Genomic DNA, 21255 nt, shown 5'->3' on the forward strand with positions numbered 1-21255 from the left:
TTCCAAAAAATATTTTTTGCAGTTATCTACTGTGTATGTCTGACATGTTCACATCTGAGTTTATTTTATCCTGATAAGAACTATATAAGGTAGATATTATTAACCTCATTTTAGAGATATAATTGAATTTTTTGTGGTAGAATACACATTAACATGAAATGTATCATTTTGGCCATTTTTAAGTATACAGTTCAGTGGCATTAAGTATATGCACATTATCATGCAACCATCATCACTATCCATCTCCAGAAACTTCATTTCCCAAAATGAAACTGTACTCATTAAACACTAACTCCTCACTCTACTACGGCCCCCAATCCTGGCAACCACCATCCTACTTTCTGTCTCTATGAATACGACTACTCTAGTACCTCATGTAAGTGGAATCATACAGTATCTTGTCCTTTTGTGATTCACTTATTTCATTTAGCATAATGTCTTCAAGATTCATCCATGATGTAGTATGTGTCAGAATTTGCTTCCTTTTTAAGGTTGAATAATATTACACAGTATGTATACACCACATTTTGTTTATCCATTCATCCATCAATGGACACAAGTTGCTTCCACCTTTTGGCTATTGTGAACAATGCTGCTATGAACACTGGTGTACACATATCTGAGTCTTTTAATTCCCAAGGTATATACCCAGTAACAGAATTGCTGGATCATATGGTAATTGTTTTCTGCAGAGGTCACACAATTTTACATTTCTAACAGCAATGCACAAGGTTTCTACCCTCACCAACAGTTTTTGTTTGTGTGTGTGTGTGTTTGTTTTTAATTATTAACAGCCATCCTAATGGGTATGTCTTCCAAAATTATAAACTTTGATTTCCACTGTTAGGGCTTCATTTAGTACATGCACTTTTGTTTATGGAATAAGGAAGGACTCTAATATTAGTTCTCCCCCCATATAGAAAGCCCCTTGCTTCAGCATCGTTTAATGAACAGGCTCTCCTTCCCCACTAATTTTTAATACCATCTATTTGATTATACTGAGCTACACCAATATAACACTCCTTGAGTCATACAGCATTAACATATATTTTGATATTGGATAGAGCAAGTTTCATTTTCCTTTCTAAGAATTTCTTTGCTACTCTTGGGTTGTTTTCTCCTATATGAATTTTAGAATCAGTTTTCTAATTCCATGAAAATTCTGGTTGGTATTTTTATTGGAACTACATTGAATTTATGACTAATTGGAGAGAACTGGGAATTGATATTAAGACTCCTATCCATGAAAACGGTATTATTTCTTCATTTATTCCAGTCATTTCCCCCATTGCTATGTTAATCTTTTCTATAAAACATTAGACCAAAACCTAAGACAAAAAATTCAAAGAACATTTCTACTCCAAGAACCTATAATAAGAAACCAAAAAAATGGTTATTAGTTATATATACAAAAATCTATATACTGTATGAATTCATGAGTTATAACAAATAAAATAGATCATACCCAATTCATGAAGTTATTTTTTTAAGTCAAGCCACCTGAAATAATCCTTCAAAATATAGCTTACATCTCACCCCTTTCAGAAAGCCTTCTCTGATCACTCATTGATAGTATTTTCCCTTATTTTTGCATCTGGAAGTTACTGAGGTCTGTATCAGAGATAGAAACTGATCACTGACAAGCAATACAGGCCTGTGTATGCGCTTAGTCTGCCTACACCAGGTTTCTTAAAACAAAAACGAGAGACCAAAATGATTAGGGCATTTCACACAAAATCACAGGACTTCTGACTTGCAGGTTGTTCCATCATTCTCTCAGGGTCCTAGCTATGAGAGGTTTCATTTCCATGCTTCCTTGATAACCAGGGTAGGCAAATCACACACTGATTATTAAAGCTGCCACCTAAAAGTGACCTGTTAACTTCCAACTCACATTCCATTGGTCAACGCAAAATCATGGTCAGGCTAATTTCAAAAATAATGGAAAAGTATAATCCTACAATGTGCCTGGAAGGTAAAAAGTCAGAAATATTTCATATCACAGATGACTTTGCCTTAAATCTCTTCTTATCTACCTATTTACCCAAACTACCACTAGAATTTTCAAAAACACAGACTAAGTTATCTCACAACTCTGCTACAAAAAAAAATTCTTCATGAAACTACAATGTCTATGTGATAAAAAGTAAAAATCACTAACAGTGGCATTCAACACCTTTCATAATCTACTCCAAACTCTTTTACCAGTGTCTTTCCCCATTATTTCCCCTCACAGCACCTATTCCCCAGCCTTTTTCAATATGTCTTGGCATATATTCCAAAATTTACCTCAAACATCACATTAATTCAGGCCCATTTTTCCCTTTTTGTGGAAAAAATTAAACGTTACACCCATTATATTACTAATCACATTATTTATAATGAGCACTAGTGTTCACTATTTCAAAGTAGTTAATACAAGCCAGGCACTTCAAACAGAATTGCCATGCATCTGCTAGAACGTAGGTCCCTAAGTTGAGTAAGAAGTTCTTGTTTACCTTGGTATACCCTATAGCATAACACCAGACACACAGAAACTCAAAATATTGGCCTAAAAAATTCAAATACAAGATAAATGTCACTCACATTTTAAGTTTCATTGACTCTTAAGCTTACTTTGACTGTTTCTAAAGCTAAAATGGACCCAGAGACTTCAACTAAAACTTTTAGAGACTGGGTGGAGACTATGCTTTGGCTATGCCCATCTCTTGGGTTTTACCTTCACGGCTTTTAGAAATAGTTTAGTTGTCCAGACCTAGGTTGGGATAAGGACAATCAGCTAGTCAAATTATAACAGTAAATGCTTTTAATACAATCATCTCACATCTTTTAGTAATTTCAAGTTTGTAAAGCACTTTGGCAAAGTAAATAAAAACACATTTGAAATTTAAAGCTATTAGTTTACAAATTCTAATAGTTCTAATAAAACATCTGTTACAGCTTCAAACTACTGATAAGTTATATTGAAATAGGAAACTGGACAAATTTAATGATTTTAGCATACCACTGTCCAAGTATTAACATTTAAAAACATAATATTAAAAAGAATAAAACTTTAAATGAAGTTGTTTTGTAGGTATGGACACCATAATGAAGAACTGGGGGGAAATACCATGATAAAGCTAATGGACAAGGAAGTTTTAAGAAAGACATTGTGAACAGTGTGGAATACTGAAGTCTAGTTAAAAAAGAATCAAAAGTAGGCAAATAGGCTTGGCGATTTGAGCAATTACAGTATAGTAATGAAAGAGGCCAGAATATAATCTCAGGAGAGTCAGTGGAAGTAAGAAAGTAGAATATGTGAGTATAAGCTATTATTTCAGGAATTCTAGAAATAAATGGAAGAAACGGTTTAATGGCGGGGTGCAATTAAGTTTTGTTGTTTTTTGGATACAGAAGACTTAAACATCTTTGTAGGCAGAGAAGGAAGACAAGGGAGATGAGCAAGGTTTCAAGAGAAGATGGGATCAGAAAAACATGGAAGGATTAGCAATGGAAAAGAGAAAGGTTACTTCTATTCAGAGAAAGCAAGGAGTCCTTTGAATGGATGGAGAACACTATTCTGCTCTTATTCCCATGTTTTAAAAGGGCCATCAGCAAACTTAACATCAAGTTTTGTGGAAACCTATTTATGATGAAATCCTTCCCTTTCCATTAAATGGTAAGACAGTAAGTAACACTCTCCCCCGATTTGAGGAGGATAAAACAACTTATGTCACCTTTTCCACTTTTATTGGCTGCTATGCATTATCTAATGGCAAGTGTAGCTATTATGAATCCAAAGCTCTCTGGCTTCTTATTAAAAGTAAACAATACACTTAACATTTTATTCCTGTTTATTAAAAGATAATACACTTAATTTTTTCATGTTGCAGAAGTAACACCGTAAGTGTATGTCAAATTACTCTAGAACAAAAGTAAAATAAAGTTCTAGGACGCAAATTTAATCATTGAACACCTAGTATTTGATAAAGGTGATATCACAGAAATAAGAACCCCGCAAATGATTCCCTTGAGAGAGTTTGTTATCTAATCTAATTGGGAAGATGAAACACATACATGAAATGACAAATTCTCAAGTAACTTATTTTTAAGTTATAAGAATACAAATTGAGGACACTGGGGTTGATTAAATTATTACAAACCAAGGGGAGGTTACTGAATCAACACCTAATTTTCCACTTAATGCAAAGGTTTGCAGTGGTCACTGAGATGATGCAGCTCAATTTGTGGTCAGTAAAACCATTATTTCATGCCCAGCAATTTCCCAGCATGGATATATAATTTATTACACCTAATGCTTAAGGAGAGTTATTTTGGTATTTAAATTTGATACAACTTTCCTTAAGAATTCTACTAAGGCAACATCCTTACCTATAATTTGCAGGTAAATCTGCAGTACCTACATACCAGCTCGGCTCACTTCAGAAACTTTTATATGCCTTAACATTGTTATTGCTAATTTCAGAATAAGTTAGGAAAATTCTAGAAGTTATCTAGAAAGTTTACAAAAGTATGGAAGCATCTTTGGAAGGGTCAAGTTCAGTGATGCTTAGGCCGCTTAAGAAAATGGATTGTATCTTACAAAACTGAAGAATCATGAAGAAACAGGCTGACAGTACAGGAACATGAGAATATTCAAAACTAACAAAAATAAACAAAAAATAACTAAAGGATGTAAGGATGCAATATAGAAGCACAAAATGACTTCAACTTTCTAAAAAATTTGTTAGTCATAAACCATGATAGATCTAATCAAAGAATTATTGTAAAAGTGCCTCTAAAACACTGAAAATTTCATGAAATCTCAAGCGAAACTGTTTCTTACACAAAATATAGATGACTTTAAAGGAAGGAAGACAAAGTCATTGATAGTGATATGAAAATGGAAAGTTGGTAACTAAACGGGTTCTAAAGGTAGGTTATAAAAATATTCTCAAAATTTGGTCATAAAACAATACATTACATAAGTCTCAGGAAAGGAACGACACATAGTCATTTCTTTTGTTAATGGAGGACTATAAAGATAATCAGGACAGCACTCAAAAGAGGCAGAAATTTCTTCTTTAACTGAAAGCAGATAGAGTATCCTAAGACAAATCTATGTAGAGGCCATTTGCCCAACAACCGCATGGAACAAATAAATGATATTAAAACAACTGAAAAGTCATTTAATTTTAATAAGAATGTAAAAGAAACCATATATACCAAATTTATAGAAACAGATATTACTTATTAATTTATCCATGTATCATAATTACTAGCAGGAATTTATCAGTGTTAAGATGGTACATACAAACATTTTATGGGTCAGTTTTCTGTATCTTCTCAAGAGTACGTCATGTTTACTTTTTCATGTGTTACTTCTAAAGTCTACATTATAAACCCAAAAATAAGATATTTTTAGTGACTTTTTTACTAAAAGGAAAGTTTGATAATCTCAAATATCCCACAATTTTAAATCAAAGCTAACAGAGAAAATTCTTACTCCTAGGGCAAAATTAAATTAAGATAATATTATTTAGCGTTGCAATACAGCAACCAGCAATAAGGTAAGCTTCTTACCGTAAGGTTATCTAAGAGGCGATTTTCTTGGGAGTGATTTCTGTCTCTTTAGAGAACTAGAGAAAGGCTTGAATTTTACACACAAAGAAATACTTTTAGTCTATATACTAACCTGGCCCAGTCCAGGCATACCTCCTCCAAGTCTAAGAAGTCTGTCCATATTTCTAGAAAACAGAAACAAAGGAAAACGTTCCTAAGCACAAAAGTGTTTACTCAATTGCTATCTATATAATTCACCTTCAGTCACTCAGTATGTCAAAAATATTGGTGGTAATTACAACACAACATCAGACTTCCTGTTAATTAACACCACATATTAATTCAAGAAGCTGTCTTCCATGCTAATTAACAGACCTTATTTTACTGCTTTGGTTTTGGGTTATCCCTAGTTTTAAAGACAAGCAATCTTAGCATACTTTCAAAACTTTGCTATCATTAAGTTAATTATATTTTCTTATTGTTATCTAATAAAGTACTTGAATGAGGAAAAAGTGCCTGAAACGCTTATCATATGTATGATTGAATTTCCTTCAATTTGTCCAGAGTGTACAAATAAAAATCCTCACTTTTAAATTAAATTTTAACATCCTCATTAGTAAGTTCTGTGCTAATTAACTTACAGCTTGTCAGTTATCATCAAAACTACATGTGAAAGACATTGTGAGCAGATTATGGATCTCTGAATTAGCATCAAAGGCTTTTTAAAAATGAACTCATTATACTAAAAGGAATATTATAAAATAAACATTAAGTGCATTAAGATAGTGCTGTAGAATACACTGATATTTTGTGTTATTTCAGATGTGCAGATATACACCTTTTTCACTGAGAAAATTCAGCTGCTGTTCTCAGTTATAATTTTAAGAGTTAATCAATACAGAGAGGATTAACTTTGAAATATCAGTCTGATTGGTTTTTTTATGTCTGGAATAGCTATAGAAGACATTCTTATAGTCCTGAAAAATTCACAGAAGAAATCAAAGGAAAGAAATAGAAAGGGTACTAATATGACCTCCAATATATAAAAAGGAGTAATCGAATCATAAAAATTAATATCCAGTACAACTAAATACTTTAAACATGAGAAGCATTTTTTTCTACTTGCTGTGATACCCTAAAAGTACTCTTCTTCCTAAGTGTATGCTTTAGAAAATGGTATTACTACAAATATATTCTAAGTTAAATGCTAACAGATTAGTTTAGTCATATGTCCATGTTTACTGCTATACAAACTAAAACTCAATAATGTACTTTTATGATCATTACATTACTGTCTAATCATGTTTGTTGAATCCTGCTACCAATTTAATCCTTGAATACTAAGCAACATTAACATTGCAAACTTTATTCAAATCTACATATAGGAAATTACACAAACGATACAGCCATGAACTCTACACAAAGTGAACACACCCCCATGACCCACACCCAGATGAAGGAAAAAAACATTATCAGCACCTAAGAACAACTCTCATGCACCCTTCCCAGTCTCTACCACCCTGCAAAGGTAGAATTCCAACTTCTAACAGCATAGGTTACTTTTTGAATTTTATATAAAAGAAATCATACACTTTTGTATCTGGCTTACCCTCAACAACTTTGTGAGCTTCACAATGAATAAACTCATTTTAACAAACGAAAAGGCACAAGAAAACTTGACAGGCCAGACAAAACTTCCGCTTTACAACCTTAACACATATTCCTAATAGCAACATTTATATATAAAATCTCCATCAAATTCTCATTAAAATTCCTCAACTCAAATATGGCATTCAATACATAGCACTTTTGAAAGGCTGTAGAGAAAGAGAAAAAATAAATCTTCAATTTTAAAATATTAAAGACGTTTCTCTAGAATATATTAGCAAAAAAAAAAAAATTTTTTTTTGTTTTGTTTTGGACCATTTCAAGCTTACAAACTTAAAAAACAAATGGGAAAAAAACTTAACGACATACAGTATACTCTAGACATTATATATATTCCAGGCCAAAGTCGATTCCCAGCTGTGTTCAGTTTATCTGTTCCCCCTGTGTTGTTTCTGATGACTTCACACAGACTCCAGATGCTGTGAATATATATGAGCGATGTGGGGAGCAGAGGGAAAGAAAATCTGGCAGGTCAAATTTGTGTTTTTGCAAAATTAGATGTCTCAGCAAACAGGAAAAAATATTTAACAAACTAAAACATCTAAGATAAGATAATTGGATTTAATAAAAATGCTAACATTTGGAAATGAAATATATTTATAAATATTCCAAATAACACTACTTTTTTTTAAAGTTTATAGAAAGCAAACAAAAACAAAAATGATAGTTACCTAAACGATCCTTAAACCTCGTTATCTCATTTAAAATTTGCTATGTTAAAAATGATATATTTTCATAATATCCTTATATCATCTCCTGAAAGAATAGGTAAGAGTAAAATACATTTTTAATTCTCACCTGGTCAGTAACTACAACTCCTGTGGTGTTAAGCTTCAATTTGTGGACTCTGACAAACTCCTTCTTGACTCAAGTTCTTGTTAATACTGGCAGGTATAATTTTCCCAAGTATTTTTTTTCTTTCTCTCCTAAAAAAAAGTAAATAAGACACAATTATGTTGGGAACTAAGGAGGAAAATATGCCCAAGAGCTTTAAAAGAAGCAAAATTCCTAAAAACAAAATAGAAATCAAAATTGATTTTTTCATCACCATTTCCAAAGGGCATAGAATGAAATACCATCCCAGGGAGCCATAGAACACAGTGATTACAATGAGGATAGGTCTCACAACAATCCCCAATAGTACTATGTGGCTCAGCTGTAATTTAATGTGATAATAACACAAAAGGCATCAATTTAAACAAAAACTGTGACATAACTACATTTGGAAGATGGGAAAAGGAGAAGTGTATGCAGGTGTATGTGTAGAAAGCTAAATGTTAATATCCTAGAGTAGGAAATTAACAGATAATTTCCAAGTTGAAAACAGAAAATAGCAAAAAAAAAAATTTCATTATCTACAAATTTGGAATTAAAACCAGAAAAATCTGCTCAATGAGTTGAAAATAGTTGACTCTGGGAAGCAGAACTCTGGGGTGGGGAAGGTGATTGTTAGTTTTTATTATAAGCTTTGCGGCATAATTCAACTTTTTAAAGTATGTACCTATATTACCTTAATAAAATATAAATTAAAGAAGAAAAACATAGTGATTAACCGTTTCCAAGTTTTGTTCGTAAATTTCTTTTATGCGTTCTAATTATATGTAAAAATTGACATTTCATGATTTTTAGTCTTTCTAGAGGTGTTTGTTTCAAAGAACAAAAAGAAAATTTAATATTTTTAAAAAGAACAAAATTCATTCAATTGTGTAATACCATATAGGTCTTTTGCAACATTACTACATATCTGTATTATGGAATCTTAGTTGTTATGTGTCCTATGTTTTGAAATTTTGTTATTTCATTACCTTAGGAATTATAGTTTATCATTTCTTAACCAATTATTCTTAACCATGCCAAAAAGACTAAAATAAGAAAACAGAAGAATGATACCCAAAATGATGCAATAGTGAAATACATTACAGGTATTGTGTTATCCTTCAGTTTTTGTTGTGCTGCCCAAATCATTGCTTCATTTTTCAAAAAAGATATAAAAGACTAGAGACACCATATTTGTAGTTTTTTTTTTTTTTTGCTTTCATTGAACACACTTGAGAATTCAGAATTTTCAACATTCCATCCATAATGGCAAAGAGGAGAACTGACAGAAAAAAGTTTTGCTATTAGAGAATCACAAAGTGAATGTTGATGACAATAAAAGTGATGGTATAAGCCAGGGTTTTTTGGGCACTGTTGACATTCAGAACCAAAAAAATGTTTTGTTGTAGGAGGCTGTATCGTGCATTATAGGATGTTTAGCAGCATCCTTGGCCTCTACCAACCAGATGCCAGTGGCACCCACCCAGCCATGATAATCAAAAATGTCTCCAGACATTACCAAATATTCCCTGAAAGTGCAAAATCACTCCCAGCTGAGATCCGCCAATACAGGCAAAATCTCAGGTTATGTATCCTCAGATGAGAATATCCTAGATTCATTTTCTCAAACTTAAGAACCAATGAATGCTGGAAACGGTTTGGGAACTCTTCAAAAAGTTCAACATGGAATTACCATATGACCCAGCAATTCCACTCCTAGGTACACATCCAAAAAAAATTAAAAACAAGTATTTAAAACAAGTACATGTACATGCATGTTTATAGCATCACTATTCACAACAGCCAAATAGTGGAAACAGCCCAAATATCCATCAAAGGATATTTATAAAAGGAAAAAATAAATGCTGGTACTACATAAACAATGTAACACGTGGAATATTATTCAGCTATAAAAAGGATAAAGTACTGATACATGTTACAATGTCGATGTCCATTTTAGATACATATACCTTCCAAATCAGGGAAATACAGAATATAAATCTGTATGAAATTAAAAAAAAAATTATTTTCACGTCTGTAAATTGATCACAAAATGACTTAAAAGTGTAAAAAATTGTAAAAGGTCCGCTGAAACCAGATGGTAAATGGTGATGACTATTTTTCTTGGTATATGAGGGTTAAGAGCTATGACTGCAGTCAAAGTGCCAGGATTCAAATCCTGGCTCTAACACTTATCAGCTCTGTGTCTGTGGGTCAGTCAACTCTCTCAGTCTGTTTCCTCATCTGCAAAATGGGGATAATGACAGCATCTACCTCAGGGTTGTTTTGAAGAGTAAAGAAGACAATAGACATAAACAATATTTAACACAATGTTTGGCATATAGTAAGTAAACAATGAATGCTAGCTGCTGTTATCAGCATCACCATCTTACGAGCATAAAGTTCATCCAACAAAGATTTTTTTTCCCACATAGTTTACCACTTAGTTTCAAAGCATGGGGCAAATTTCACAGTACTAAAATGAATCACAATGGAGAGGAGAGATTTGAATTTTGCAGAATTTAGCAAAGGGGTTCATAAAATTAAAGTGTTACACTATAACATAAAAGACAGTACTCCCAAGTCTTAGGAATTGAAGCAATACAATAGGTCTATGGATCTAAACCAAGTTTTCACAACTACCAAAAAGTGGAGAACTCTGGTGCTCATTCATGGCTATGGTTAACTTTACTTAAAACATTACCAGAAAATAGGAACAAGTATTTAATTATATGTAATACATCATGCATACAGTAATGTGTCCTAATTGGTAAAAACAGTACAAAATAAGTATCAGTACTTTCAAAAGGTTAATGATTTTCCACTTTTCCATCTCCCGAGTTAATATCTGAATAGAACCTGACAAAAGTACAAGTGGTTCTTGATGCTGATTTGCAAACATGAGTTCTGAAATGTAGATACTAAAAACACCGTTTACATGACAGAAAAATGTCAGAGAGGTTAAAAATCCCACTTTTTAATTAGAACAGCAATATATTATTTTCTAAGCAACATGAGGGGTAAAAATTTCCCAAATTCAACAGGTGAGACTTCACCGAAACATCATGACTTCAAAACTTTCTTCTGTTGGCCAGATGTAATTTTGTTCTAGGGCAAATTAAAGATAATATTCAGGCTCTTTACTAAATTATGCTCTATTGATAGTTATTCCTGTTTCCAATAACTTCAAAGCAGACACGGGAAACAAGGGAGAGAGAATAAAATTAACTTTCTCACTGAATGAACGTTTGCTTTCTCACTTGTCCTTCCCATAGGCCAGGACCTTTTTTCCTCTAAGTGTTAGGTTTTCAACTCCCTTCAAAAAAACCAAACAAAACACCCAACGATTCACTGGTTTTTAACCCTGAAAATCTTCAAAACAAACTGCGGCTATTCCTGCTAAGCCTACTAACTTACTTTCAATTTGTAAGTTAGAAGGCATAAAATCATCTTAACTGTAGCTAATTCTGAGCCATTATGTATCTTAATCTCTTCAAACGCACAAACCATACAATTTGTTTGAAACATATATAATTTGGTAGGCTTAACATGACAGGAGGAGGTCACCATCATGTCAATCATCTCCACCAAAACTGTATTCAGTTCTTTTTTGTTATTTCAACATTATCAGTGACTGACTGCTTACTCATAAACATTAAGTCAGCAGCACTAAAAACATACTTCTGTGGGTAGTAAAATCATTTTCACCCTAAAACTATATTTCTATGCTTATTTTTCAAGCCTCTTTCCTGCCTTTCTCATGAAATCTTAATCAACTTTTTTTTTATACCATTTTAATTTCAGGAATTTTTCATTTGGTCACTAGATTTATAATCAGACTCTTTCGAAAAGTTTACATTTTTCTTCTTTTGACAGACACTAAGTAATGTCCCAGCAAAATTAAGTCCCAAGAGGTTAACACAGTAGCAGATTTCTACTTTACTGAAAACAGAAAATGCTATCAATTTACTCACAGCTATTCAATTAGGACAAAATGAAAGTAAGTTAGAAGGCATAGCAGGAATAGCCACACTCTGTTTTAAAGATTTTCAAGGTTACAAACCAGTGAATCTCTGGGGGTGGGGTGAGGTGGGGGGGTTGTTTTTTGAAGGGAGGTGAAAACCGAACACTTAGAGGAAAAAAGGTCCAGGCCTATGGGAAGGACAAGTGACAAAGCAAACACTCATTCAGTGAGAAAGTTCATTTTATTCTCTCCCTTGTCTCCTCTGTCCGCTTTGAAGTTTCAAAGCAGGAGTAACGATCAATAGAGCAGAGAGGCCATAAACACGGGTTATCCCTGTCTCGGGCGGAGAGGGTCCCAAGATGTGAATTCAGCGGAGCAGAAACGCCAGGAGGATGGAGACCACATCCAGACCTAACTGCCAGAGACCCGGGTAGGCGGCGAAGAGGATGCAGGAGCCTGGGCTCCTCCCGCAGGGCCCGGGCCTCCAGTGGCAAGTCGGCAGGCCAACGTGACTCAGGAAAGCACGGGGCTGGCGGCGGCCTAGCGCGGCCGTCTCCGCGGCCCTCCCGGGCCGGCCCTCCCAGACTTACCTGAAGGCGCGCGGGGCAGCGGACCGCGGTCGGGCCCCTTGTCTTCCAGCTGCGGTGACGCGTCGACGACGGCGGCGACAGCAGGGGATCCGGCTCTGCCGGGTCTCGCTCTGCGAACCGGCGATGAATCAGCCCGATTCCATTCAAAAGAGTCGCCGGGGCCTCCGCCGCGAAGCACTTCCGGGTTCACCACGCTGCTTCGGCTTCCGTTCCCCCGGCGGCCAATTGAAGACGACTCGGGAGTCGGGCGGGCCGCCCCGAGCGGACGGCGAAGCCGCCCGGCTGATCCTCGGCTGGGTGGGCGGGGCGGGATGCCGCCGGCTCGATCTTGCTCCTCCAACGTCCTCCCTGCTCACCGCCCCCGCCTCCCAGCGCCCGGGCTGCAACCCAGACCTGGGGCGCCGGCCTACCCAGCCCGGGGGGCGGCTGGCTAGGGAACGAACTGCAGCATTGCCCAGATCAGAATCCCTTTCGTTTTGGTGTTCGCCTCTGCCCTACTCGAAAACTAAAAGGTTCACTTGAAACTAAATTTAGCTTGATAATCTGAGAAGCAAAAAAGAAAAGGGAATGGTGTAAAAAGGGGGCGAATCGGTCAGATGTTCTTTCCAACGTCTTGTCTTTATCGTCTTTGCAAAGATTAGATTGCCAGTAAATCCAACGTTTACCAAATGTTAAAATCACCTATTTTAAACTCAATTTAATTTACAGGGCGTAAGGAATCATGTACTCAAGTTTTTCTGTGCAATCTGCATCAGCAACAAGTTGTATCCATTATCTGTTTTGTGCTAGGTTTTCAGAGAGAGCCAAAAGTGCCCAAGAAATGACGAAAGGTATTCACACTTAGGTACAGGCTGTGTTTAGGGCAGCATGTTGACCAAGTCCCACTCACTTTGTCAAATATATTGCAAAGAATAAGCATCTTTAAAACATCCCTAAACCAAAAATGGTAATGAATCTACTGGGTGGAGGGGAAAGAGGAATTATAGCATCTGAATCCAAAGCTATCTGAGCGGACAATTACACAGAATTTCCCTCTCGAAGATACTCCATCTCTATCTAAAAATATAGATTATTTAACCATAAGTAATATCAATTGTATTTGGATCTTCATCTCACGTTTCCCCCCAAACCTGTGTCTCCTCTATTTACTATTTTTTTTCGTGAATGACCCCATCCTTCAACTACTTTCCCTAATCAGACCTGAGAGTAGACACTTCTCTCTTATTCACCTGTTCCCACCAGCCTCCCAATTAATCACCTTGGAAATCATGAAGTGTCTAATCTGTAAAATAGCTTTCCCAAACCACCACTCTCCTTTCTCCATTCTCTCTGCTTTAACCTTCACACAGGCCTTCATCGCTTTTTTTCTAGAATGCTGTAATAACCTCCTTGATCTCCCTGCCTCCAGTCTGTCCCCCTTGAATCTATTTTCCACTTCACTGACAAAGATTTTTTTTTCCTGCTTTACAAATACAGTCACACCTCTTCTTTTCTTAAATTTCACCAGTGGCTCCTTATAACATTCAATACAAAGATAAAAAATCCTTCAGCTGTGGAGCATCCTTGCTTCAGGCATCCTGAAGCATTTAGCTGGGGAATGAGATGCCCAAGGGAGTTTTTTTAAAAAACTCCAACATATTCCTGGGAATCTAAAAGGGAATATGCATGCTTAGGGTTGTGTGAATACCTAGGGCTATGTGAATGCTCAGGAAAAACCTGCGAAGGCCCTAAACGCTCACCTCTAGCTGATCTTGAAGTGCTATTTAATCAAGAAGTGAAGACTCTTAGTAGCATTGTAAATTCCCTGGCTGGGTGTTGGAGTCATGCCCTACACACACTACGACCCTTGGCAAACTCTGAGAGGCTTATTAATTGAACATGTTTATGGAAATCTCTGTCCAGTTATCGGATGACCACTAAGCCAACTGAGCAAAGACTTCAGTGGTCATTCATGGCAAAGAATACAGATGTTAAGGAATTAATTCAGAAAAGTCACTAAACCAACAACTACTACAACAAACGGCTGGGGAGAGGATAGAATCTGATTTCCAGAGTTGCAACATTTTATTATTCAAATGTCCAGTTTTTAAAATTAAAAAAAAAGTATGATATATTAAAACAATGTAATATCCATACACAAGAGTAAAATAAATCAATACAAATTATCCCCGAGGAAGTGCATATGTTGGACTTACTAGATAAAGATTTAAATAAGATATTTTAAATATGTTCACAAAGCTAAAGGAAACCATGCCTTAAAAGTTAGAAGAGGGCTGGCCGAGTGGCGCATTGGTTAGGAGTTGGCTTGGGATGCCAGCTCTGAGCAGCAGGGCCCCAGTTTGGATCCCACATGAGGACCAGTGACGCTGCACCCTCTACAGCTAACAACTCGTGAACAACAGCTCGACCTGGAATTGGGCTGCCGTGGGTCACCGGCAACGGCATAGGCTGCAGTGAGGCTGCTATGGGCTTCCGTAAAGCTACCATGAGTGGCTGGCAGCCGGTGTGAGCTGCCAAGAGCTGGCATGAGCAGCCATCCAGTGACCAGCGACCAATCTGCCTCACCTAGGAAGAGCGCAATGATAATACCAACATGGGCCAGTGAAGTGACATCCTCCACAACTAGACTGAAGAACAAAAGGACAGCAACTTGTCTGTTCCCTAATTCATTAGGGGGTGCTCAACAGAGATTTGATTAGGTGAAAGAAAAATTAGCAAATTTGAAATAAGGCAGTTGAGATTATCCAGTCTGGAGAACAAATACAGGCATACCTCTTTTTATTTCACTTTGATTTATTGCACTTTGCAGATATTGCATTTTTTACATATTAAATGTTTGTGGCAACCACATGTTGAGCAAGTCTATCAGCACCATTTTTCCAGCAGTATTTGCTTATTTCATGTCTCTGTCACACTTTTTTGGTAATTCTCACTATATTTCAAACTTTTTCATTATTATTATATTTATTACGGTGATCTGTAATTAGTGATCTTTGATATTAATGTTGTAATTGTTTAGGGGCACCATGAATATTAACATATCAACATTATCAGGAATTTAAAAGTTGATTCCGACCCACAAGAATGGTTTTGAGGGGTTTGAGAGTTCAGTGGAGGAAGTAACTGCAGATGTGGTAGAAATAGCAAGAGAAGTAGAATTAGAAGTGGAGCCTGAAGATGTGGCTGAACTGCTTCAGTCTCATGATAAAACTTCAATAGATGAGGTATTGCCACTTATGGGTGAGCAAAGAAAGTGGTTTTTTGAGATGGAATCTACTCCTGGTAAAGATGATATAAAGATTGTTAAAACGATAGCAAATGGTTTGGCATTTTACATAAACTTAGCTGATAAAGCAGCTGCAGGGTTTGAGAAGATTGACTTCAATTTTGAAAGAAGTTTTACTGTGGGTAAAATGCAATTAAACAGCATGAAATTGTTCATGAAAGTAGGAATCGATTGATCCAGCAAGCTTCACTTTTGTCTTGCTTTAAAAAATTGCCATAGCCACCTCAGCCTTCAGCAACTACCATCCTGGTCAGTTGGCAGCCATCAACATCAAGACAAGACCCTCCACCAACAAAAACATTATGACTCACTGAAGACTCAGATGATGATTTGTATTTTTTAGCAATGAAGCATTTTTATTTATTTATTTATTTATTAAGATTTAAAAAAAATTTTTTTTATTGGGGAATTGGGGGGATAGGAACAGCGCTGGGGAATCGGGGGAAGGGAAACAGACAAGTTGCTGTCCTTTTGTTCTTCAGTCCAGTTGTGGAGGACGTTGCTTCACTGGCCCAAGTTGGCACCATCATTGTGCTCTTCCCGGGTGAGGCAGATCAGTCACCGGCTTCTGGACGGCCACTGACGCTGGCTGCTGGCTACACACGGTAGCTCATGGCAACCCACTGCACAGGGGCTGCAGCCTACGCCATCACCGGCAACTCACGACAGCCCACTCCAGGTCGAGCTGTTATTCAGCATCTTAGATGTAGAGGGCAGTGTCACTGGCCATCATATGTGGGATCCAAACCGGGGCCCTCTAACGTCCCAAGCCAGCTCTTAACCAATGCGCCACTTGGCTGGCCAACAATGAAGTATTTTTAAATTAAGGTATATACATGATTTTTTTCAGAAATAATGTTATTGCAACTTAACAGATTACAATATAATGTAAACATAACTTTTACATGAGCTCAAAACCAAATAATTTGTGTGACTCACTTTATTGAGATATTCACTTTATTGCTCTGGTCTGGAACTAAACCCTCAATATCTCCAAGGTATGCCTGTAGAAAAAGGATAAAGAAACATAAACAGAGCCTCGGAAGCCTGTGGGACACAATCATGTATACCGATATATGTATAATGAGAATCCTAGGAGAGGAGAAAGAGAAAAGGGCAAAAATATTATTCGGAAAATAATGGTCAAAAACTTCCCAAATGTGATGAAAAACAATCTACACATCCCAGAAGTTTAAAACTCCAAGTGGGATAAACAAAGAAATCCACACCTGGACATACTATAATCAACCTGTTGAAGGTCAAAGGCAAGGAGAGGATCTTGAAAGTGTCAAGAGAAAAGCTACTCATCACATAATCCTCAATAAGATCTATGGCCAAAGCTATGGAAGCAGAAAGCAGTGAGATAGCACATTCAAAAGACTTTCAACCAAGAATTCTATATCAAGGAAAACTATCTTTCAGAAATGAAGAAAAAATTAATACATTTCCAAAATGTATAAACAAAATTAGAATTTGTCACTAGGAAACTTGCCCTACAAGAAATACTAAATGGAGTCCTTCAAGCTGAAAGGAAAGGATACCAGACAATAATTCAAATCACATGACGGAATAAAGGACACTTATAAAGGTAACTACATACGTAAATAGAAAAGACAATACAGGGCCAGCCGAGTGGTGCATTGGTTAAGAGTTGCCTTGGGACACCAGCTCTGAGCAGCAGGGCCTTGGTTCGGATCCGACATGAGGGCCAGTGACACTGCGCCCTCTAGCGCTAAGATGGTGAACAACAGCTCGACCTGGAGCTGGGCTACCGTGAGTCACCGGCGATGGCGTAGGCTGCAGAGGGGCTGGCAGGCAGCTGAGTGAGCTTTCCTGAGCAGCTGTGAGCTGCCATGAGCAGCCGTCCAGTGGCCTGAGACCGATCTGCCTCACCTGGGAAGAGCGCAGTGATAATACCAACATGGGTCAGTGAAGCAACGTTCTCCACGACTAGACTGAAGAACAACAGGACAGCAACTTGTCTGTTCCCCTTCTCTGATTCCCCAACGCTGTTCCCCTCCCCCAATTGCTCAATAAAAATCTTTAAAAAAAGACAATACAAATATATTTTTTGTTTGTAATTCACTTTTTTCTCATATAATTTAAAAGACTACTGCATGAAGCAATATTTATAAATTTGTGTTGATGGGCATTTTATATAAAAAGATATAACTTGTATTACAATAACAGCATAAAGGAGGGGGGAAAGAAGCTGTATAGTAGCAAAGTTTTTGTGTACTATTGAAATTAAGTTGGTATTATTCTAAACTATACCATTATAACATGATAATTGTAACCTCCAAAGCTACCACTAAGAAAACACTGAAAAATATATAATAACATTAATGTCAATGGAGTTAAAATGGTACATTATAAAATATATTTTTAACACAAAATGCAGCAGTAATGGAGAAATAGAAGAAAAAAAGATGTGCATAAGGAAACAAATAGCAAAATGCCAGGTGTAAATACTACCTTATCAGTAATTATATTAAATTTAAAGATTAAACATTCCAATTAAAAGGCAGCAATTGGCAGAATGTGTAAAAAAAAAAAAGATCCAGTTAGATGCAGTCTACAAGAGTCACAATTTAGATTCCATAACACAAATATGTTGAAACTAAGAGGATAAATATATATATATCATACAAACAATAACTAAACTGGTAAAAAACTGGGAATTGTTCTGGCACTTTTTTATAAAGTTAAAAATTCAATTACCATTTTACCTAACAACTCTATATATTTACCAAAAATAAATAAAAACATATGTCCACACCAAGACTCAAAAGAGATAGTTCATAGCAGTTTTATTAATAATATCCCTAAACTGGAAATAATCCAAATGTTTCTGAACTGGTAAATGGATAAAGAATGATGTCCTTACAATTCAAAAATACTTAGCAATAAAAAGGAAACTAGTGATATCTGCAATACCATGGATGACTTTCAAAAACATCATGCTGAGGAAAAGACATGAGACACAAAAGAATACATATGCCATTTTAATGAAACTCTAACCAAATGAAATCAAACACACAGTGACAGATAGAAGATCAGTGATTATCTTGGGGATTCAAAGTAGAGTTACGTGGGAGGATTGACAGTTTGGGATTTGAGAGAACTTTTGGGATTGTTGGAAATCTTCCATATCTTTATTGTGGTGGTGGTTTGTCAAAACGCATCAAACTGTACTTTATGCCACAGAATCTTCAAACCTCTTGTTTCTCCTATCTGAAATGTCCTTCCTCCCATTTCCTATCCCCACATTCTGCCCCACCTTTTTGGAGAGTGGCCAATTAATACCAGTCATGCATCTTACCTTATTGAACTCTATCATCCTTGTACTTGTCTGTCCTCCCATCTGAACTTTCAGCATCTTGAGAGCGGAGAACACAACCTGGTCATAGTAGACACTAAAAATTGTCATTGAATATTAAAATAGTACTTGTTCAAGTGCTGTGCTTGCTAAGAACACTAAAAAAAAAAAAAAAAGAAAGAAAATCAGGAACATTTTAAATCAAGATACAGCCCCTCTTGAAATAATAAATTCTTTAAAATTAAACAAATAATCAAATTTATGTAATTTAAATTGCTACATATCTGATATGAATATTACATGCTAATGCTTAAAGCTTTCGTTGTTTGGATAAGTCCCAATGGGTCTTTGGAGAACATTATAGGGTACAGAATTATGAAATGTTTGATATGTTTCCTAAAATCATAAATTACCAAAGGTTCACATTATTAAATACATATTATGGATTGTGTCAAAGAGAAACTTTCTTGCTCATTTGGTATCTTCTGAACCTAACAGTTTTGCTGAATGAATGAATATCTGTGGTTAGTAGTATTACCACATACTCATTCAAAATGCATTAACCTCATTATAAGAATTTTTCCCATTTGTAAAAAGCATGAGTACATATACATATAATTCTTTTCATATACAAAATCTGACTATATGTCTCATAAGAAATTGTAACAGTAAATTTTCAGATCGCCCAGCTTTATAATTATGAATATCAGAAAAGGGCTGTTGCCATCTGAATTTTTAAGAAATGCTTGGAAAGTATTTAAGAAACATTGTTTTCTGTTCAAAATTCAAAATTTGTTTTAATTGTTATGCCTAATTATAGTTTTCAAATTATGCAGTTTTTTAGTATTAGAAATAAATATAGATCTAGCACGAGAAAAAGGAAAAATAGGAAAATATTTACTTTTTAAAGTACAGTGAATTAATTTCACATATAAGGCCAATAAAATGATTGTTACTTCTGCCAGATGGTATTTTACATTTTGATAAAAAGATATATTCTTAATCATATATGTCAAGGAAAAGCGACCATATGTTGTTAAACACTTCCAATTTGTCATTTAATTTAAAAGGAACTACTGATATTGCCATAAAATTTTTGGTGATGTGGCCTCAGTATCGTTGGTGTCAATAAAATTTAGTCTTCTCAAATAATTTCCTTATTTTTCTTTGACTGTTGAAGCAAATAATTTAACAAAGAATTTTCTTAGCATCTACAAAGAAGAAATACATATCATAAAGGGGATACATCAGAATCCATAGTCTATATTCAAGTTACTACTGGGTAAAAAGCAAAACTTCGGTTTTCAAGCAGCCTCCAAAATGTAATTTACTGTATTCTAGCAAAGTAAATAAAACATACAGAATAACTCAAATGATTCCAAGTTGTGTGCTTTAAGTTCAGAAACCCAGTATGTTTTTAAGATTTTAAAAAAGGGTGAGTATATCACAAAATAATTTTGCACATTACAACAGGGTTTCTAACTGAAAAGACCTTTCGGAAGATGTAGATAGTAGCATTCAGTATATAGTGGAAAAAGGAAATTGATATTAGATTATTATCGAAACAAAGTTTTTCCAGTAGTCTCCCCTTATGTGTAGTTTTACTTTATGTGGTTTCAGCACTCATGGTCAACTGCAGTCCAAAATATTAAATAAAAAATCCCAGAAATAAACAATTCATAAGTTTTAAATTGCATGCCATCTTCCATCCTGCAAAAGATGAGAATCATCCCTGTGTCCAGCGTCTCCACTCTTCATATGCTCCCAGCCTGTTAATCACTTAGTAGCCATATAGTCAGCAGGTCAACAGTGGCCTAATGCTACGTCTATGACAATTTAGATTGCATAGCTAGGCAGATATACAGGCTTAGCCGTCCACTGAGATTGGAATGCTGCTCCAAGCAGGCTACAGCCCTTAGCGAACCTTGGGAAGTCATAGGTCTGTTCATTGTATTTGCAAATAACAGGAGAAATTTATTAACAACAATCCTGGAAACTCAAATTTGGGGGATAAGGTGGGGAAAGTATGGTATGGAGTGTAATAAAGATCCCCAGATGAGTCTGGTCT

At 35.7% G+C, this 21255-nt stretch overlaps 1 protein-coding gene across 1 annotated transcript in view; it reads right to left on the bottom strand.

Moving 5' to 3' along the window:
• PSMD14 (proteasome 26S subunit, non-ATPase 14) overlaps positions 1–12812 on the bottom strand; it is an 83825-nt gene extending 71013 nt beyond the window's left edge. The window contains exons 1-3 of the mRNA XM_019636865.1: positions 12583–12812; positions 8011–8138; positions 5678–5729 (exon numbers count right to left, since the gene is read on the bottom strand). Coding sequence (XP_019492410.1) covers positions 5678–5725 — 48 coding nt within the window. The 5' untranslated portion in view covers positions 5726–5729; positions 8011–8138; positions 12583–12812. The remainder of the gene's footprint in view (positions 1–5677; positions 5730–8010; positions 8139–12582) is intronic.
• Between the last annotated feature and the right edge of the window lie 8443 nt (positions 12813–21255).

This window comes from Hipposideros armiger, unplaced genomic scaffold (assembly GCF_001890085.2).
Source record: "Hipposideros armiger isolate ML-2016 unplaced genomic scaffold, ASM189008v1 scaffold_30, whole genome shotgun sequence".
Lineage (NCBI taxonomy): Eukaryota > Metazoa > Chordata > Mammalia > Chiroptera > Hipposideridae > Hipposideros > Hipposideros armiger.